The sequence below is a fragment of the Spinacia oleracea genome, chromosome 3, assembly GCF_020520425.1.
Source record: "Spinacia oleracea cultivar Varoflay chromosome 3, BTI_SOV_V1, whole genome shotgun sequence".
NCBI classification, from domain to species: domain Eukaryota; kingdom Viridiplantae; phylum Streptophyta; class Magnoliopsida; order Caryophyllales; family Amaranthaceae; genus Spinacia; species Spinacia oleracea.
The window spans coordinates 3,154,221-3,176,559 of NC_079489.1; the positions used below are offsets into that span (position 1 = coordinate 3,154,221).

At 36.9% G+C, this 22,339-nt stretch overlaps 3 protein-coding genes across 6 annotated transcripts; 2 read left to right on the top strand and 1 right to left on the bottom strand.

Annotated features, from left to right (window-relative positions):
* Positions 1–4,285: 4,285 nt before the first annotated feature.
* On the top strand, positions 4,286–7,077 carry LOC110784073 (protein PATRONUS 2). The gene is made up of 4 exons (XM_021988475.2): positions 4,286–4,441; positions 5,614–6,095; positions 6,202–6,263; positions 6,655–7,077. Exons 2-4 carry the CDS (start codon positions 5,660–5,662, stop codon positions 6,814–6,816), a joined length of 660 nt encoding a protein of 219 aa, XP_021844167.1. The 5' UTR covers positions 4,286–4,441; positions 5,614–5,659; the 3' UTR covers positions 6,817–7,077.
* Positions 7,078–9,904: 2,827 nt separating this feature from the next.
* On the top strand, positions 9,905–17,670 carry LOC110784131 (uncharacterized). Of its 4 annotated transcripts, none has more exons than XM_056838339.1 (6): positions 9,905–11,573; positions 11,739–11,828; positions 12,216–12,514; positions 12,631–14,830; positions 14,933–15,344; positions 16,055–17,670. In XM_056838339.1, the coding sequence occupies exons 3-6, from the start codon at positions 12,326–12,328 to the stop codon at positions 17,493–17,495; spliced, it is 4,242 nt and encodes a 1,413-aa protein (XP_056694317.1). In that variant the 5' UTR covers positions 9,905–11,573; positions 11,739–11,828; positions 12,216–12,325; the 3' UTR covers positions 17,496–17,670. The 4 variants fall into 4 exon arrangements, with proteins under 4 accessions (XP_056694317.1, XP_021844241.2, XP_021844240.2 ...); XM_021988549.2 differs by having other exon boundaries at positions 10,056–10,539; XM_021988548.2 differs by having other exon boundaries at positions 10,056–11,573; positions 12,631–15,344.
* A 1,539-nt stretch (positions 17,671–19,209) lies between these two features.
* On the bottom strand, positions 19,210–20,981 carry LOC110784072 (germin-like protein 1-1). The gene is made up of 2 exons (XM_021988473.2): positions 20,754–20,981; positions 19,210–20,002 (listed from the first exon to the last, which is right to left on the bottom strand). Exons 1-2 carry the CDS (start codon positions 20,863–20,865, stop codon positions 19,461–19,463), a joined length of 654 nt encoding a protein of 217 aa, XP_021844165.1. The 5' UTR covers positions 20,866–20,981; the 3' UTR covers positions 19,210–19,460.
* Positions 20,982–22,339: the final 1,358 nt, after the last annotated feature.

Consider the following 22,339-nt stretch of genomic DNA (forward strand, 5'->3'; position numbering starts at 1 on the left):
GAAAATTAAACCTTTTTTTGTGTGTGTAATTAATAGATTATGAGCACTCATTAATCATTAGTTTTTAATTGGTTTGCTGATAAACAAACATCGATTTACATATCGTAATTCACCTAACTCCGTTTAAACTAAAGAGTAATGCATTAAAGACAAATGTATACAAGTACTCCGTATTTCGTATGTTTTAAAGATTTCGTTCTACTATTCTTAATCAGGTTTTTTTTTGATGTCGTATTATTTCCGCCTTTTTAGCATAAAAGATGAAAGGTTTATCCCATTTGATTAAGGAATTAACAATCTAAAAAAGGAAATTGGTTTATTTTCCATGAATGGAAGGCCATATTCAAGTACTTCCATTTTACTTATTGCCAAAAGTTATGCTACCAAAGCTCATGCAAGTACTTTTCTTCTAGGATAAATGTTAGAGTTCTTTCCACTTTTGATTGATTTGTGTATACCACAAAAACGTAGATATGGTTGTAATTGCAAACGTAACATTTGTGTATAATTCCACAGCTCCACTTGATAGTCAAGTACGAGCATGTTATTGTTTACTTCATCTGTCCCGGAATACTCGTAACATTTTGACTAGACACATTTGTCAATGCACAACTTTAATTATTAATATCTTTAATTATATATTATAAAAATTTATTAAATATTATTTTAAAAATATATATTGAGATGAAGCTAGCCAACAATATACTCTGTATTATATACTTTCATACACTATAAAAAATAGGGTCAAAGTGAATTATATAAATAGTGTAAAAAGTCAAACCGTTGCGAGTATACCGGAACGAAAGGAGTAGTACACACCTCATTGAGTAGCGGGGCTAGGATTTTAAGTCGAGGCGACAACGTATTATTAATTTACTTTTTCTAATGAATATAATGTATAAACATTCTTTTTTTCTTTTTAACTTTTTTTGGGTGGTCGGACTCATAGTGACTTCGCCAAGACACCCATTTTAATTTTAATTAAGTAGGCTTTGTTATCTTACTCTGGTTTAGTTTGGTCTGATTTGTCTAGCTTCTGATATAGTATAGTCTGGTATGATATGAATTTTCTTTTGTGAGTGCCTTTTAATTTGTTTTTTCTGCTCTGCTCTAATCTGATCTAGACTGATTTTACTAGTCTGATCTGATAAGTAATAAGAATTAGGTGAATAGAACATAACATTAATGTATAGATTGATAAGAAAAGAAAACTAGGTCGGGAGCCGGGGAGAGTGGTAAACCGTGTGAATTAACTTGGCTAAATTCAAACAAATAAATCAAAATTAGTTAACCATCTATAATCACCACGGAACCATGGACACAACAAAAATACCAAATTTAGTTCCTAACGTACATAATGCTCGACAATTTAAAGAAAGATGTTTGTTTTAGCATTTAAAGATTCTAGGTTCTATTGGACTGCCTGACACTTATTAGGTCACAACATATTTAATTGTCTATCAATTGAATAGTAGTTGGTTGACGTGACATGTTGCATATCAGTTTGATAAACGTTATAATGTTACGAAATTATTAAATTAACATTTCATTAAAAAAGACATGAATACTTATATGGGAGTCAGAACTATATACTCAAGAATAAAAATGGCACCGAGCCTGGTTGACCCTAGATACAGTTCAACCCATCATGAAAAAAGTAATGTCCGACATGAGCATAAAGTCGTGAGCAGTAGGCTGGACCCATGCCACATATTATTTAGAAAAACACAACAAGATAAATCACGTTAAATACAGTGAAACTAGGCTTAAGTACAAAGACACTACCCGACCCAGTACCATAACAAATACGCTCAGTACAAGTCGGATCCGTTCAGGACTGAGACAGGTGAGCTCGGCGCAAAACACACGCCCATCCGACCCACAATCATCTTTACCCGAACCGTAACGAAATTGCATGTTTTCCACCCTCACAAATGTTTAATTCATTGCATCTCACACTATTAATTAAGGGAGTACTGTTTTTCGTTTAATGAGGTAACAAATGACGTACATCATTAACAGTTTTTCAATATGCCAAAGCGTTTCAAGTATTGGTTATTATTAAAATGCAAGTCATGAGAATTTTGTTACAAGTTAGAATCAACTCGTTTTCCACCTAACAATTTCTCATCTACTTGCAATTTTATATTTAATTACTTCTGTTTTATGAGGCAACCACATTTTGATCCAGTAGTATAATTGCAGCTCAAGTTACCCCTTCTCAAATGATAAAATTAAAATAAATGCCTTTTATTGCAATGTATTAATCTCCACATTGACTTTTTACAATTAAGAATTTAAACATGAAAATATGAATTGGAGGCTGGAGTTGTTGTTAGGGCATGTGAAGGGCCATAACGTAAAATAACAGATAAGCTGAATCTGTCAAGGATCTGTTATGGTTCATGTCTTATCAAAGTTAACTTGACCAATTGCCTGTTGCTTCAGTGGTGATTGAGGTTGAACTTGGTAGGAAGGATCCCGTGTTTGATCCCCCCACAATAACAATTGGGAGGGGACTAAAACCTATCCACCAGAACTCGCTCTGAATCCGAATTAGCCATAAGGTTGAACTGTGTGCTAACACAAAAAGTAACAAAAATAACTAATATGACTAATATTCAATGAGCCAAAAAGGCAACTAATATGGCTATTTTTTTTTTTTTGTTCTACTACGAGAAGTTCCCCTACCACCTTCGGTGAGTAGACTAATCTCACACGGGAGTTTGCTTGGGTACCTCGGTGGGCAGCATCCCTCCCAGTTGAGATTTTTTCCATACCCAAGGCTCGAACCGAGATCTTGGTTAAGGAGCAAGAGGCACTTAACCACTCATGACAACCTCAATTGGTATACTAATATGACTAATATGATGAGTATAACATTTGTTGTAAATCTATATTATTAAAGCGTAGTGTTGAGGAATATGAGGGCTCTAAAACCTCAATCCTCATCTCTCATTCATTGTTATTTAAGGAAAACTAGTTTTAGGCCCGGGCGATGCCCGGGGTACTACATTAATAACATTCACAATTACTTATATTTTTTATTTTTGCAATGATAACATGAAACATATAATAGCTTAGTGGTAAAAGCTTCATCCTTTAAACTCAAGTTCAGAGGTTCAAACCTTACGCAAACATTGTTTGATTTTTTTTTTTTATGTATATGAAGATTACATGGAGCAAACGACTCATAAACATAGCGCCACGTGTCACGTATACTTTCTTTTAAACGCCTTTTAATATATAGTACAGATAAGATGGAGGTGACACTTGTCATATAATAATCAATGGTTATCCTTTTTAAATACTAGGTATAGATAGACTAGGTATAGATTAAGCAATTCAAAAACAAAACAAAAAACAACTAAAATCTTCACGCACAATTAATTGTGAGAATATATAAATTGGAAAGAAAAATAATTAAGATTACTAGACAATAAAGATCGAATAAGGAAACATTACATATTTTACACATTGAAGTTGAATTACACAAAGTTAACATCGTCTTTAAGAGATTTTTTATACTTTTTATAGTTATCCGTGCAATATCACGGGCACAGACTAGTATAGATCACCAGAACATGAATTAGAACAAAATTAGAAAAATTGTTGTACAATGATAATTAAATCACTGCTTTGTAAACGAAATCCGGTTAAATGGTTACTTCCCTTATCACTACATGCTTATAAGGTGAAACCTCTTTTTGAGTTTGTAAAATGGAACTTTTAATCTTCTCAAGATAGGTGTGAGTGTGTGACCTTGTTCCATACTTAACATGGAATTAGAGTCAGACCACAACCATAACTTACTAGATTTCCATGAAACATCACATGTCAATATAGATTGAAATAAGAGGACTTGACAGGCAAAGGATAATGTTGAAGTATTATCGCTAAATAACACATGTGAGTGTCCCATATTTTTTTTTTTAAAATACAGTAGAGCAAATTATTGTCAAAGGGCTATTCCCTTTATCGCTATATGATTTTTGATTTTGTAATATGGTTTCTCTCTTCTCCCGATGGTTGTGACCCAAACCCATATACAAAACCGACTTTTAAGTCTTTAACATATCATAGTCTATCCTATGATGGGCCAGGCTTTTTTTCTATGGGTTTCAAAACACGTTACTATATCCTTGAATTGGGCCAAAAATTAATAGCCCAATTAAAAAGCCTCAACTCAACTTTTTAGGCAGACATAACGCGATCCACAAAGTAAAGGAGGGTATTATCGTAAAACCGGCTTTGAAATGTTACCGTTATATGCAAAGAGCGCCTTTTTATACGTCCCACAAAAAGAATCATCGAGAAATACTTTTGCAATCTCTTTCACACAAACTCATACTGTGACATTTTTGTATCCGTTGAGAAGATCATCAAGAAAAGCGCCGGAAAATTCAATCAAATTTCCGATCAACTCAAGCAATTTTCCTAAGTAAGCTTCAATTTCTTCTTAAATCTGTTTAACTTGTTTTCATTTTTTACAATTTTTGTTTCGATTTACTGTCAAATTTGCGAATCGATGACTAAATTAGTGTAGTTACAGTGATAATTCCTGTAGAAGTTTAGTGGAAATAGAATAGTTTCTTCATACTTGTTTGTAGAATTCTTGACAATTTTTTGATGCCGTTGTTTGAATTCTGCAATTGCGATGTTTGGGGATTAGGGTTTTCCGACATTTGTTTTGTCCTGTTTATGTTCTTAATTAGAAGACGGTCCTTTAATTTTGGGATGTAATCCAATGTTTAAGGAATGATTGGTGATAAGCGCCTTCCTAATTTTAAAGATTAAACAAGAATTTAGGGTTCCCCTTTCAAGTGGGGTTGTTCGGGATAAATCCAGTGAATGCTTTGGTTGTAAATCTCATATTGTCAAAAATTATTGTCTGCATTGTATTAAATGGACAGAAATCAGATGCGTAGAGACTATCTATTGATTTTAGAGGATTTCCGATTATTGGAATGCTTATTCATAAGTAAACTCATGCTTTTGTAAAATTTTGGTGTTCATTTGTAGTGAGCTTAAATGGTAGTTTGGGATTGTTTAGGAATTAACCGCAGGTTTGGTAGGTGGTAAGAAATTTCAGTAATGTGCATTGATTACATGATGTTTAGTAGGCAACTAGTTATATTCTCAACAATATACATATAGTCTTGGACATAATTATCAAAAAGATTGCTGGATTGCTATGTTTGTTGCATTTTCTTGGTGCTGTGAATTGCTGTGTTTCTGTATCTTCCTTGTTCTAGTTTAGTAGAAGTAGCTACCACAAAAGTCGAAGATATTAAGATGATTCTTACTAGTGATATGTATGTAATCCTGATTGTATCACTGGATAATTTTCTTGCAGTTCATAAACATAAGTGAACTGATTCTGTCCATTACTTAGCATCAACACACAGTTTTGGACTTCATTATCAAAAAAATTGCTGGATTTCTATGTTTGTTGCATTTTCTTGGTGCTGTGAATTGCTGTCTTTCTTTATTTGCCTTGTGCTTGTTTAGTAGAAGTAGCTACCACAAAAGGCCAATAATATTAAGGTGATTCTTGCTAGTTAAGTCCATGTTTGTGTAATCTGATTGTATCACTGGATAATTTTCTTGCAGGTTCTAAAACATCAGTGAACTAATTCTCTCCATTTACTTAGCATCAATGACTTCATTTGACCCTATAATTCGAATGGATGAGAACGCGTTTAGAGCTCACGAGAAGATTCATCACCCTAGAGTACCCAGAAAACCCCTTACTGATATGACCAACTCTAGGAAACCACTTGCAACAGAAAAATCATCAGTGAAAAACTTCAGTGGTTTCAAAGCTCCAGAAAAGGTGGTTCCTAAGGTTGGCAGGAAACCTCTTGGTGATTTGACAAACTCGAAGAAGCTTCGCGCTCAAGAAAAATCATCCAAAAATAAAAACTGCATTGAGAATCTTCCTGTTGCTGCTGCTGCTGTTAAGAAAGAGCAAGTTCATAGTTTTGCTTGTGGGGAAGGTTTTCTGCACAATCATAATGACTGTATTAAGGCAAATCGACAATCTTTGAGTATGAGCATGGATTATTTCCTGGAAACTGTTGCTCTTAAAAGAGGTGACATTAAACACTAAAGTTGAAATTTCTGTTGCTGATTATACAGTTTCTACTAGGGTTTTTGTTTTCTGTGTTGCTAACAACTGTACATGATTTTTGATTTCAGATTCTTCATCAGTTGCTACTCCTCGGCTACCTGAATTGTCTAAGGCCTCGAACCACCAGGAGGTTTGTCCTAATAACTTGAATATCTAATATTGTCCCGCACCTTGCCCCGTTTCTTGAGAAATTTCTAAACAATGAACTAATATACGATCTAAAAATTATCTAAAAATAATGAACTATACGGCCTAAAAATAATGAACTAATATACAATCTAAAAATTATCAAGTGGCATTCTTGTAAATACATTGAACTAATATACAATCTAAAAATCACCTATGCAGTCTATTTGATATTTAAAAAAAACAAAAACAAAACAATGTTAATATAAAAAGACATTGTATATTTAATATTCAGATTGTATGTTTTGACTATTTCTTTACAAAAACACCCCTTGATTGGAGCTCCCATTTCTTATCCGTGTTGCTCATCTCACACAAGTGTTTCTATGTTTCAGATTGAAATTCTTCCTATGGAGATCGATGAGATGGACTTCGGAACTTGGGATATCTGCGGTCCTCCTAGTCCTCCAGCACCAAAGTCTCCTAGGTCTCCTATGTACTCGAGGAACTTTGAGTTTTCACCATTGAAGCTGAAGGATTCACCAGTCAGGATTTAGGTTATTTTCACATGAAAACCAAGTGATTAACATTCATAGTGTTTCTAGTTTGGTTCCAGTATTGTAGAATAAGATAGACTGCGGATTTCTTATGTTGGTAGAGGAAGATGAATACTTTCTTGTGTTATCTCCTCACTTTTGTTATTGAAATTGGTAGTACTAGTATTATTAGTTGGTTCAACAGTTGTTTGTTCTACCATTCTGTTGTAAGCATCATTGTTTTTAAAGAATCTGTTATCGACTTATCGGCACATATAAGAATGTTTTCGCTACTTTATTATAAGAAGTACACATGAATGAGGAATTTGATCTACTACTTCAAAAGAAGTACACATGAATGAGGAATTGGGAATGTAGGAGTTTCCCAATTGAGTCAGTACATTCACACTAGACCTGGTTATTGGATAGGGTAATCCAATGGATATAGGGTTAGGGTCAAGTTAATAGGGCTTTTATTGGGCAGGGCTCTTATTGGACAGGGCCTTTATTGGACAGGGTCATTATAGGGTCAAACTTATACTACAATTATTTTGAAAATTAAAATCGTAATTATACAAAAAATTACGTGTATAGCTTCGTATTTACTTGTACTTGCACATGGCTCTTTTGTTTTTCATTTTTCATTGCTCGTTTATTGACCCGCCCACTAATGACCCGCTATTGACCCGCGACCCGCTTTTGACCCGCCCATTATCGACCCGCTAAAAATGACCCTTTCAATACCCGACCCTCTTTTGACCCGCACCGACCCTGACCCGCCCCGCCCAATAACCAGGTCTAATTCACACTATCTTCTCAGACAATAGGTAAAAGCAACCCACTTTGTTGCAATAGGAATTCAGCCCAAAATGCGATGTGGTTGAATAACTATCAATATGTGAACATGTTTTCAATTCAGTGAAATGGGTTTAAAATAAACAGCCCAAGCCCACAAAATCTATGCCATGTATTTTTAGGAAACTACAAGCCTCTTGTGTCTAAGTTTAATCTTGCTAATCAAATGGGTCGAAAACTTAATTTGGATACAGGCGCACTATTCACTAATTTCAGACTTGGGTGGGTTCCAGTCGAGTTTTGATGGTTGTGGGTTGTGATTTGTATTTGGCCGCATGCCTTGGCCTGAACGAGCCATACCTACACTAAGCCCACTTGTTTTATGTCGGTCTGGCCAGGCCAACTTTATTATAGGATAGCGCGGGCAGGTCCAAGCCCCTGTGTCCTTGACTCCTTGTGTCGTACCTTTATGCCTAATCCTAATTCTACTCAATTAATCGTGCCTTTCCGTACCGCGTCGGCTAGCGAGCCAACAAAAGTTAATTGACCAAAAGTTAGCCAACTAGCAAGCCATATTAGGCCCACTCAGTGTATATGTCACAATTTTAACCATTTGTGGAATGACTCTGTTCTTTTCACTCTATTTTCACTTATTATATCATTTCTCTCATTTAACCATAGACGACCCATATATATTCCTATTTTCTAAAAAAAATATTTAAAAATTCAACCCACCCCACCACCACCCCTTTATTTAACACATATTAAAAATAATATTAAAAAATACCTCACTATCAAGTCTTAAGGGACGAAGGGAGTATAAGATTAGGGTCAATAAATGCAAAATACGCATTTGTTTTGTCCAATAAGGATCAATAAGATAAGATAAGAGAATACTATGTATAAGATATATAAGATAAGATAAGGGGTAACAATATTCGCCTGTTTGGAATTACTCGCAACTTAGGTCACTTTCACGCATGCAAATGCACAATTTTGATCGCTAATATCTTAAATTTATTCCAAGCAATTTTTTTAAAAAGTTGATATTTAATTTTAAAATACACATTGAGACGACTCCAACAAGATCAGAACATGACTATGTTTTATCTACGTGTAATCACCAATAATAATCAGCGTAAAATATGTAAATAGTGTAAAAAGTTCAAACATTAAGAGTATTTCTAAACGAAGAAAGTATAAGATAAATTTAGAGCCGATATTGGATGATAATAAAGTGTAATTTAGGTGAGCATAACGGTACCTTACGGTGTATTACTTTAAAGAAAATCGCACTAAACTAGACTCGACAATTAAATAATTGATTACAATGGCTAATTTGGCTTTCCCTCCACTGAATTAGTAGTGGCGTGAACTTGGATTGGTATTGTTCCCCACTCATATATGGACGTACGGTATTGATCTGGTGAGTCGGAAGTTTCTCTCTAATGCAAAACCCCAAGCCATGTTTACATAAAGGTAGTGGCCTAATCAAATGGTATGACTCATAACTCATTTTGAGTGTGAGGTAATAAGGTTAGAGTCAAGAATTGACCTTGAATAGTTAAGGTAATCGAGTTCGCCGTATCCTAATAAGTGTTTGGATCAACTAGTAAGGAAGTTGTCCAGCTTACCTAAATATTAGGTCAAGACTTTGGCACGCAATAACTTGTGTTGAGAGAACTTTTCTCAATAAGGGAAGAACTCGAATCGAATTCAGATTAGTCAGAGTCTAGTAGGCTCTAGATTACCGGATGCGCTTATGTAAAAGGATAAAAAAGAGATTCAACTACCACATGTTTATGTTACCCAGTAAAAGTCACATTTATTAAAGACTAACCTAATGTCTCGTTTTCAAGCTCAGTGCAACTCTCCTCAATCAAGGACGCTCTAACCTGAACACGGAGTACGAATTAGTCAAACTTATCATCTTTGAATTTTTTTTTCTATTGCAAAACAACGATTAATCATCTTTTCAAAATGCAAAAACCTCACTCATAGTCATAGAGTCTAACCAAGATTAGTTATCCTTGTTTCAAGAATTTGCCTATTTCAAAATTAAACATCTTTTCATTAAAAAAAGAGTCAAAATATAGGGGCCATTAAACCCTAATTAGGGGGCAAGTGTCAAAAGATTGTTGGTGGAAGCAAGGGTCCCACCACAAAGAAATTTATTTGTTTGGTTCCAATAATTAGGAGAAAAAATAGACTTATTTAATTTCCATGAAATTTCTCCACAAATTAATTTTTTATTTTATTTATTTATTTCCTTTTATTTCCAATACAAAAGATTCCAAAACCACTTTGTTCCACACTTCCACCTCTTTTGCCGTATGAAAGACTCTTCTTTATGTTGACTTTTATGAATCCAACTTTGACTAGGAAAAGGGTAGTCTAGGTAATTATTCCTTTCCCCTAGGGGTAGTCTCGTCATAATTGGATAATAAATGCGTGGTTATCCCCAGTCTCTCTGCATCCCACTCATTGAATTGAAGAAGATTTTAGGGAAGAACACAACTCACAGGGGGAGGAGAGAGAAAAGTTAGGTTATCTTTATTAATCGCCGATCAACGGTTCAGATTTCATCTCTTGAATATCCAACGGCTTATAAATCGTCTTCTTCCTCTGGCGGCTGTTAGAGAGAGAAAGCTTAAGGTTGTTTGGTAAGAGAAAGTTAGGTTTTTCATTGATCGCTGATCAACGGTCCAGATTTGTTTATTCTACGCGTATCCGACGGCTTGAATTTGTTTGTCTTCTCCTTGTCGGCGACGGCGGCCATTAGAGCGGGAAGGCGAGGTTTTTGTTTTCATATAGAGAGAATTATTATTATTTAGCGAGGAATTTCGAGAAGAATTTTGCCGAGGAGTTTTAAGGAATTCGTTTGATTGCTTCGCAGTGGAGATTTTGTGGTTTTTGGATGAGATTGGAAAGAGGAAAAAAAAATTACAGGTATTTGAAAACCCTAAGCTTTTTGATTGATTTGTGCACGCTTTTTGTAATCTGGAAATTATAGGTGTTATTCGAAATCAAATCAAGGTTGTTCTACTTGTTCGTCAATTGAAAATTCAAAATAAAAATTCGTCGAAATCAAATCAAGGTTGTTCACTTGTTCGTCAATTGAAAATTCAAAATAAAAATTCGTTCGATTTCTCAAGGCAAAATTTCACCAGATCCTGTTTCTGTTGGTGGATTGAATTAGAAAACTTGTTTCTGTTCCTGTTTTGGAGAGATGATGACGAATCTACACGAAGAAGAGAAAGATAGAATCTTTAAGCTGCGTTTTTTCAATGGCGGCGAAGAAGTTTCTTTAATAATAACTTGGAAGAGAGGTTTTAGAATATGTCCTCGTTTATTCTATGAATTTGAGCGAGATGCCAGCATCATCTTTTGAAATCGACTTCGCAGAGGCGAAAAATTCGAAGATCAGATCAGTCACTCTTTAGTAAAAAAAATTAGGGTTTTGAACTACTCCTATATTGTTTATCAGTGATTCATGTGAATGGATCTATCATCTATTTGGGTCATATGATTCAGCCTATCAAGCCCTAGGTGCTTTCACCTGAATTTGGAGATGCTTTTTGAATGCTTAGTCTAATAGGTCTTTATTCGCAGCATAGCGATACCGATCCTTGATTGTGTCTTCTTTATGGAGCTAATGGCCTTGAATATGAGAGATAGGAGCTGAATCTACTACTACTTTGTGCTCTTATGTGCTGCCTTTGGGTGGGTTGGTTTGAAAATCGTCGATTTTTTAATGACTGGGGTGACAAAAATGACATCAAATTGGGACTGTTCTGTTTATGCCATGTGATATTTATATGTTTTAGTCAATTTCTTTTGAGGGTTGATGATGCACAGATTCATGAATTCCATGAATCTGTGGAATCTGAAGTGTTTAAAGGTTTCAAAGCCTTCAATTTGAACCTATGGAAATACTCCTTATCACGCAGCCTTGAAATCTGGTTGACACAGTTTGCCCCAAGGTAATGACCTGTGGTGGCATACAGTCTTACACTTGACTTGTTTAGATCTATCTATGGTGTTTTGATGCTTATGTTGCTTGCAACTATATCGTTTATTCAGCTTCTATTGAATTTACCGAAAATATTATGCAGCTGTACTGATTTTTGTCTTCCTTCTCTTGATAGGTAAACTTTTATCAAGTGTTGCCTGCATATATACTGGAGGATTCGCAGTAGCCGTGTTAGTTCAGTCTTTTCCCAGTGCTCAGTTTAACTGTGAGTTCTTAATCCTCTAGTTTCCACTTCTTATTGGTTCATTGCATAATCAGTTATTAGTCCTGTAGTCCTGTAATCCTGTTGTTGTATGGAACTATGGACAAGTATGCGCGAGAGTTTTGTTGGGTATGGTCACTTTTACACTAGTTTACTATGCTAGGATGGCCTAAGCTGTGCACTTCCTTTTCTTAGATCGTTTAGGTAGACAATCACCTTATGTTTTGATGTTAATTTAGACAGCCTACTATTAAAGATGACTGAATGTTGGTATTTGTTGGGAGCGAGGCAGTGCTTGGTGGAGGGGGAGTATGACTTTGTACAACTTTGATTATTTGTATTGTAGAGTTTTTTCTAATAAGTTGTGTCTCTTCCCTTTCGCCCCTGCAGATTTGGTTTGAGCTCTAGCCTGTGTAGTTAAAATATCTAGAAAAACGGCGTTTGGAAAGCGCTCAGTCAATAGATCGGTAGTTGATGGGATAGAATCTCGTCGCGAAAGCATGACCACAGTTGGCCTAGAACTTACAAGTTTTATTGATCCCAGTTTGACTTGGAAGACAGTATCCAAAGGCAGGAACACATCAAGGCGCTCAAGAAGGTCAGCCTCTAAGAACATGAAAATAGTTCAAGAACATGATAAAAGGAGCCCGAAACGGTTAAATAGCTTGCAATGTTCAGAGTCTGAGAAGGTATGTATTGCTTTTTGGTTGATTTTTTATTTTTTATTCGTGCAGGATAGGCTTCTTTCTGCTTTACACTGCTTATTTGGAGGGATTATTACTAATTACAACTATTTTGATTGCAGTCTAATGTAATGCTTCATGGACGGCGTTTTCCTAGCAATATGGAGCATATACCGATCAAGAAGAGGAAGCTTTTCGTTAGATCACCTTCTCCTCCCTTGCCATCTCCAAATTGCCAAGAAGAGTCCGAGGGGCCGGTTACCTGCTCAGAGAGTCAAGTAATGGGAATTAATTTTCCTCAAGGATCAAAATCCAAAACTTGTGAGAGTGATGGTAACATTTACGAGAAAAGTGTGAAGTCCTTATTTGGTGCGCATGGTTCTAAGGATGATTTCTCAGGCATTGCAATACTTGCTGCTGCAGCATGTAGTGACCGATTAGACAACTCCACTGATGATGCAGGAAATAGTCAAAGTCAAATGGGTGGTGTTGATAGGGAGAAAAAAGTTTCATCTGTTTTTGTTTCTCACATGAAAGAAAACTTTTCAAGCATTCATACACCTGACTTACTTGGAAAGGACATTGAACATGTTGAAGGAATTTCCGTGGTCGATTTGCCAAAGGACAGTTCTCAAGTTGTTAGCATGAACTACGATGCTGATGAAGTTGGCATGAGCCCGATAAAGGAGTTTCAACAGGCAGATCAAAATGATAAAGTCGCTTCTACATCTGCCGTGAAAGAAAGTGTTGAATGCCTTGGATTACCTCGCTCGCTCGGAAGTGCTGCATATGTTAACAAGGAATCTCTTTCTGGCTCGTCAAATGAAGTTGCTGATAAAACATCAGAGAACTCTGGCGCAACTCGGGATTGTCGATTCCATTGGGATCTGAATACTGTCATGGATGAGTGGGATGAACCTCTTGATGATACGGGTGATACAGGTGTTTCTTCTGGTACTCAATTAGTGGAAGTTGCTCCAGTTAACATTATGGATTCCCAAAATTTGGAGGATATGGAAGTTTCTGAGACAAAGAGATCCGAGATCCAGAATTTAGATGATGTAAAAGGTTTGGAGGCAGACAGAGCAGAGCCATCCGTGAGTGGTGATAGGGTTTTCTCGCAAGCTGAAGCCTGTGCAGATCCTGAAAGCGTGACATTGCCAGACAAAAATGAAGGCTTTACCAGTGTTAGTCCTACATTCAGCAGACTGGGACATTGTTCAGAAGTGTCGGCTGGTTTTGTCACGAGCATCTTAAAGGAAAATATCTGTCCATCCAATGCCAGCGTTAATGTGGTGGAATCCTCAGTATGTGTAGCAGATTCCGAAATCCAACCGGAGGTGGTGAACGAAGATGCCAAAATCGACCATTCCCTCTCTTTAGGGATAAATGGCACCAAAATTTCTGCATCTGAAGAGACTGATAATGGTGCAGGATCTGAAAACCTAAATGAAGTTGCTGAAACTTCTCGAACTGTTAAGTCCGAGGAGCATGAAATTAATTTCTTGTTGGCACCACTTTCAGGGAAGTTCTCAGAAGTCGTGGATGCTGACTGCAAACATATCGAGGACCCTAAATTAAGGAATGTTTTAGGTGATGAGAGTGATAATAAGGTGGCACATGTGACTCTCGGTAGCAGACAATGTGAAATTCCTGCTTTAGATACACGAGAGTTCAGGGAGATTTTCTGCAGGATCGATGAGAGTGATAATAGCAGACAATGTGTAATTCCTGCTTTAGATGCTCAAGAGTTCAGGGAGATTTCCTGCAGGATGATATATGATCTGAACTGTCAGAATTCCGAGCCACCTAAGCAGATCTCCCTGCTTGATAGTGAAGTTAAACATGAGGAAATCATCAGCCGACCATTAGAATCATCTCAGCCTTCCAGTTCTGAAAATGTAATGGTGGAATCGAAAGATTTTAGTGCCTCTCTTTGCTCAGAGAAAATCATGGATGGGGTTACAAGCTCAATGACTATGGGTAATCATCAAACCTTAGAAAAAGTGATTGACAAAGAAATACAAGAAAACCTGTCTGTCACAGATGCCTCTGAAAGTGACCGATCTGAAGCTCTTGTTCCTAAAATGTTTGATCATTGTGTAGCTGTTGATGCATGCAGCAAACCCAGCATTAGCCCTCTTGCAGAAAAGTCTTTGGGCGGTATTCATGGTTCACATGTTTCTAAGGAAGATTCAAGTCAATTGACTGAAAATGCTGGAACAGTTGCTGAATTCGAAAGAGGTTATGATTCCCATTTGGAAGATGGAGAGTTGAGAGAGTCACAACATCACTGTTGGGAGGAGGAGGATAACGATGAAGGTGAGGAAGGGGAAACCGAACACGTCGATTATGATTCTGATAATAGGGATGGAATTGTCTTTTATGAAGCTGCTGCTAATGATGATTCTGTCCAATTGTCAGGGGAAGTTGTTCTGGTTGGCGGGGAGTGTGAGAAGCAGAGTTTTCGATCGGATAATTTTAGCTCTGCTGATAATCCGCCAAATCTTGATAATAAGAGCATCGAGGAAAGTGAAAGGGAAAGGGAAAGCTGCTCTCTTCGGTTTCAGGGTTGCGTGTCCAATGTTGTGGATGCCATGGAAGAAGAAGCAGTGTGTACAACAAAGAGGGAATCTTCATCTTCAGCTTTAAAGGCATGTTCTGCAGCAAATAATTCTGACAAGAAGGATAATAGCAGGTCTAGTATTGAAGCTGATAGTATGGGAAAAGAGTTTGACAATGTTCTTCTTCCACGCAATTCCAGAGGTGCTTCTGCAAGTGGTAGGGATTTGCAGTTTTCAGATAGAAGATGTACTGATTCCATGAGAAGAAGCAGGTAATAATACATTCATTCCCTTCCTCTACTTAAGTTTTTATTTTATTTTTATTTTTTATGTGTGTGCTTCTCACACTCCCCAACCCGAACTTTTCCTGACAATTGGACAGAATAATCATTAGCAGCTTCATAAAAGACGATTCGATCCCTATTATCAGAATCATAATCCACATGTTCAGTAAAATTACAGAACATGTTTCTCTAATACAGAGAACATCAATAAGTTGGAAAATATGAAGAAGTTGAGAATCCTTTTAAAATGATCAGACAAAAGGAATAAAAAGAACATGATTATTTTGCAACATAAAGAACAACGATTAATCTGGAACAACATTTAGTATGGAAATTTAGATCTTTGTGTGCTAACAATTGGGATAGAATTAAATTGGGATGAAATGAGATTGATATAGTGATCGATTTTAGATGAAAATAGGGAGAATCAAGTTTGTTGGATATGAATTGGTTAGGCGCAAAATCTGGCAGCATTAATTTTATTTAGTTGTTTATTAAATACGTAATCAGATTTTAGTTTTGATTTCATTTTTTTTAAAATAAATGCAAAACTCATTAAAACTGCGTAGTTTTGTAATGGGTGCACATAGACGACTGTGTACCCTTGTCCACTTTCTAAATTCCTCTTCTTAAAGTTTTTTTTTTGTGTGTGTATTATGCGTGTGTGTGCTGACGCGTGAGCCTAATTTTGTATTCAGATCCAGCAACTTTGATTGCATGCATCGTACTGATGGGCCAGATGAGCCCATGACCAGGAACCAGCAGCCTACAATGCGAATGGGTCGGTTTAATGGTCGTTCTTGGAACCCTGAACTGAAAAACTCTGCCTCAGAAGATGATGGAGAGAGAATTCTCAGGACTCCAGGTGGTGATACTTCACCATTTAGAGGTCGCAGGCCCAGAATCATCAATACCTCTTCACGAAGTGGCTACCATTTCATGAGAAGAGGAGGATCACCAGGAGAGCAGCGAGACAGTGGTGATTATGGTATGGGAATGATGAAAACCCGAGACATGAGCCCGGATAATAATAATCCAAGGAGCAGGTTTGGGAGATTCAACGGGATTAATAGGGGTTTCAGGGAGGGTTATCGGGGCAGACCAGGTGTTTATGAAGGCCCGAAGTCTGGTGGTGGTGGGCCCATGTTGAATCGTTTTGGCAAAAGGGAGAGAAGCTTCTCTCCGGTCGGTGGTGATAGATTTCATAGAAAGTCAAGATCTAGGTCAAGAACTCGGTCCCCCGATTTCAGGTGTGAAGCTAGAATGGGGAGGGGCAGGCTGCCGTATCAGCAAACCGAACATACGAGAGAAAGGAGATCACCACCACCAGTGAGGGTGTTCAATCAAAATCAGAGATTTGATTCTGTTGAAAGAATGAGATCTGATGATTGCATGAGACCCGCAATGCGGGGCCCTATGAGGTTCCATGATACTACAACATCTGGTAGGGGTCAGGGTCATGATTTTGAGGAAGGTGATGACTACAACAGGAGAAAACCACCACTCATGCGAAACCGTCAGAGATCTCGGTCAAGATCCCGAAGTTGCTCCCCCGATTTCAGGCCCGATGGTAGGCCCGATTCTAGGATGGGATCAGTGAGAGTTCCATATCATCAGCCAAGGTCACCACCACCAGTGAGAGTTTTCCGTGCAGACCAAAGGTTTGAAAGTGGGCCCGGTTCCCCGCCTGTAAGATTAAGATCTGATGAGTGCTTACGACCCGTGATGCGGCCTCAAAGATTTCACGAATTCAACAACAACAATAACAATAGTAATAATAACGGGGATGATTTCAGGAGGAAACCTCGGAATATCTTTGAAAGAATTCATCCGGGAAGGCAGCAATATGGTGTAGAAGGAGGTGTTAGACGGTTTCAGTACGACAACGAAGATGGCGGGCCTAGTCAGAATTTCCGTAGGAATGAGAGCTTTGGAAGGGGCGGCGGTGGTGGTGGTGATAGAAGGCCGGTGGAGTTTAGGGGCGGGCCTAGAGAAGAAAGAGGTAATGTTAGATACAACAATAATAATAATAACAATAGTAGTAATTCAGATCGAATGTTCTATTCTGGCCCGAAACAGTTTGGAGGAGGAATACGGGATTATGCCGAAGACGGTCCACCCGGGAGAGTACGGCAATGATGAAGATGGTCTTCTTCGTGAGTCCATTTAGGTTTTTATTTTTTATTTTTTCTGTTGGTTTAATTGCCATAGTTTGTTCTTATCTCTGGTTTTTAAATTTCTTAGATGCTTCATTTTTCGTCAGTTCATTTGTAACCGGTTTGAGGTGATAAATGAAAAGTTAGTAATTGAGCTATTGTTTTCGTGCGATTGGGATTCTGTAGTTGCACTGTTTTACCTGTTTCAGATATCGTTGCTTCAGATACTTGGTATTGAACAAGATTTTATGACCCGTAACCCGATTTTATCCGAATCTGAGCAACATGAAAAGTAAGATCAATCTGTTTTTAACCCAACCGATTGAAAATCACGTATTTACACTAATAAATGAGGATTATGAGGAATTTTAAGCAATATGATTATAATCTGAATGCTATATGATTTTAAGCAATATGTTGTTGTTGCTATTGTTGAGTGCAATATGATAATAATCTGAATCATATGCCGTTTTATGGTTGAATTTGACTAAATATAAACTTGTGTAGGAAAGTTTGTTAATTTATACCCATATTTTGTATATTTATTACCTAACTTAATGAAAAATATAATACGCGTTTAAAATCTCCCAACCCGTTAGGTCGACTTAAATACGAAAGTTCTGGATCTTGAGCAAACATTCGTAAAAACATGAGAGCCGTAACATTTCAATTCTATCTTTGTTTCTGTCAATGGCAATATCATGATGCTAGAAAGTTGTTTTCAGATTTTATTTCCAGATCTTGCTGTTATAGAATTGCTTGAAACTGTAAAATAAACTAAAGTCAACTTTTGTCATAAAAACAAACTAAAGTCAACTTTCTACAACTTTTAGAAACATTATTGTTTTTGGAAATGGCCTAAGTCAACCTTCTAAAAACTGCAAATAATTTGCGTGCTTCTTTCAATCAGTTGTGTTAACGTAGACTTTTCATAGTTAAAATTAGGGGTGTGCAAAAATTGGTCCGGACCGAAAAAATGGACCGGACCGGACCGACCCAGACCGGATCAGACCGGACCGAAGACAATCGGTCCGGTCATCGGGTCGAGAAATATCAATTTCTGGTCTTCGGTCCGGTCCGGTCTGGTCCGGTTCAAAACCCGATTTTGGACCAGACCGATTTTTTCTTAATAAAATATATTATAAAATACTTAAAAAGTTAATTCTCTCCTTTAATATGTTGTAAATATTATTATATTGTGATATGTTTTATTTTAGCTTCCAAAAAAGGCCTTAAAAAATTTATTTTTTTATATATATTTTTTCTTTTTTACCATAATTTTTAGAAAAATAAAAAATATATAGAAAAAGGTCTACAACCGGTCCAAATCGGTCCGGTCCGGGTTTTGGACCGATTTTATCGGTCCGGTCCGGGTTCGGTCCAAGCATAATCGGTCCGGTCTTTGGATCTCAAATTATCAAATTTCGGTCTTCGGTCCGGTCCGGGTCGGTCCGGTCCGGTCCGGTCCGGGTTTGGACCGATGAACACCCCTAGTTAAAATCTTGAAGATCTACCCATTTACGGAAATGGAGGGCGTTTAAATCAATACAACTAAGTAAACCCTCGAAGAGTCGAAGATTGAACAACATGAAATTAAATAGAGTTTTGTATAAGAAACAACATACATTATCTGTTCCGACATTTGTCTTTTTTCTTAACAAAAAAAAATGATGTCAAATAACATTAATACACGGAAGTGAAAAACAATGGTTTCAACAATAAAAACATAGGATGAAAATCAAGTACAGATAACAAAAGGATTGTCAATGAGCAAAAAAAATAAAATCCAATCAACTATGATTCTTATGAACAAAATCATTATCGAATATGTTATTAACGAACGTGTTTAGGATTTGAAACTTGGATTTGTCGAAATTCCCTTAGGAAAAACACTGCTTTAGACCAAAGCCCGAACCCGACCCAAATTTTGATCACCTCTGTACTGCTTCTAGGCAGTAAGGCCAGCCCTAATCATCTCAACTTTGTGTTCATCAATGTTAAACGCCTGAGCCAAAATGTCGTTTGATACAGGAGGATTGGAAGTAAATAGAGCAGCTGCAAACTGCTGAGTGCCTGGTAATTGGCTGTTAAAGGCAGCCAAAACAGCTGTTGGATATTTGGAAGTGTTTTTCTGGAAATGAGCCAAACCTCTTGGGAAAACAAATACTTCACCAGCCTTAACCACTTTAGAAATGAGCTTATTCGCGGTAGTTATGAAACCAACAAACAGTTCACCCTGAAGAACATAGATTATTTCAGTGGCCCGAGGGTGGATGTGAGGTGGGTTTAACCCGTAAGGAGCAAAGTCAACTCGGGCCATAGAGACTCCTAGGGTGTTAAGGCCCGGGATGTCCATGACATTTGCCGCAGTGACTTTCGAACCAAGGATTTTGCTTGTGATTTGAACTGGTTGTGAAATTCCGGCGAAGAAGAAGTCATCTGCTGTTACCATACTGATGTTTTTGCAAGGGAACCCATTCACTAGTATTCCTGTCACATTGTAACATTGATCAAATTAATACAATAATAGTGAGTACATGTTGACATATGTAGATAAATAATGTCTGTATCGTTCCAATTTCATCAGATATCTCTGAAGAGACACGTAGCTAGAGCTGGTGATGGGCCGGGTTGGGTGGGCGTCGACCTATTAATAAACGACCGGGTTGAGATTTTTCCAACCTACCCGACCTGTTTACTTAAACGGTTTGAGATTTTCAACCCAAGCCAACCCAACTTGTTAATAAAGGGTTCACCCGTTTAAGTTATTTCCCCCTTTAAGTGTAAATCGACTTGACTTTAAAACTAAAGGAATCATTTTTTTTGAGGCAAATCTTGTAGTATAAACTATACTTAAATATGTATTTGTCATGAATCAAAACCTTAAATAATAATTCAATGTTGAAGGAAAAAAATGAGAAATAAAATCTTTAAAACAACATTTTACAGATCTATATTACATCTTTGCTTGAATCTTGACTAGTTGACGCAATAATTCGGCAAGAATAATTTTCAATAAATGAATGAAAGAAAATCAGATGAGTAGGCGACACTCATAGGTTAAGAAGGGGTTCATTATTTACCTTTTCTTCTCGTCTTCCTTCATTGATTATTTAGAAAATGACAATAATAGATATGATGCTTTATTTGTTGATATAGAGAATCGTAAATAGAGAATAAATCTAGGTAAATAATCTCAATACAAGTTCTTTGATATATAAAAACGCACACATAATAATACCTGATGCAGTATTAGCAACACAGACATCTTGAAGCATGTCAGGATCATTTGCAAAGGCTCCAATTGCAGTTGCCAATAGCACCACCAAGACGACCGCCTTAACACCCGCCATTTCGAAGGAAATATGAGAGGAAATAACTTAAACCACCGTGCAACGGTGCAACGATGCAAATAAGTTTGTGTATGAGTACAAGAATTAGTACTAAACACAAGTTTAGGCTTGGTAACACAATAACAAGCATCATGCTTTATATAATACCAGTTTGTAGAATAAGTCAAGGTTTAGAAAACTAGTGCATGATAGCTCAGGCAAGGATCATGCCTTGTTAGCCTTTGATAATTTCAACAATAATAATACATTTCATCAAATAATCTCCCTTACCCCTTCTTCCCCTGGCCTTAATCCCTAAAACAATAATAAAAGAATGATTTAAAATTATCTACTATCAATTTTATACTATTAATTGACCAAGCTAATTGCACTTTATACTATCCACTATTAGTTGTACAAATTCTATTTCCTAATTCAGAATTTCAGATAGACATTTAAAATGATAGGATAGGGATAATGATTATAGGTTGACATTTTTGGTTAGAAACTTGAATGTCCCTGAAATTGAAAACATAGAGTGACATATGCTAAATCGTTTTACGAGAGGGTCAGTAGAAGAATTAGGCAATATAGTGTGAATTTTAGTCAATTATACATAAATTTTAGGGGGCGTAACTAAAAATATATTACGTAATTTTCCGCGTGGAGAGGTCGGGCCCACCCAAGGAAAAGGGAAGATCCACCATTGAATACGTGCAATCGGATCATTTCCAAAGACTCGAGGGATCCTATTTCGAAAACTCTTGAGATTATGGGGGATGCATATGGAGGTTATACAACTGTTATGCTTCTCATATACTCTATGGGTTCCCGGGGGCGTATTGGGTGCTTAGAATCATATACTTCGTCTATTAAATGACATTTTAGTCGATTATCTTATAAACACATGTTGTTGAATCAAAGTCATGATGTGCTTTTAAATGACCAACTAGTGGGTTTGTGTGATTCCGAATTTCCTTATATGAACATGAGACACATTCTCCAAAAAATTTAGGAGCTTTCAAGACCGGATCCCAGAACCTACAAATTTGGTCAAAACAATGTATGCTTTCATTTTTGACTTTTTCGGACCCAGAAAGGTTAGAGGGCATATTGCGTGTTTAAAACCATCGGATTCGTCTCTTAAATGCATGTTGTTGAATCAAGGTGATTATGTGCTTTTAAGTGACCAATAAGTAGGTTTTTATGATTCTAAACTTCTTTATGTGACCACAAGACACATTCCCCAAATTTTAAGAGCTTTCGAGACCGGATCCCGAAAATGTCCATATTTGGTAAAAAAAAAGGTGTATTATATTTATACCCTCCTTTTTTGGACATGTGATGTCCTCAAGCCTAAAGAAGCCTAGTTCAAGCCAAGAAAAGCAAATAGAGAAGTAAAACAAGTCTAACATAGTCAACACAAGCCAGCACGACTAAGGAGATCCACGAGCTGCCAACACGGCTGGACCGCTGGACACGAGTCACGACCGTG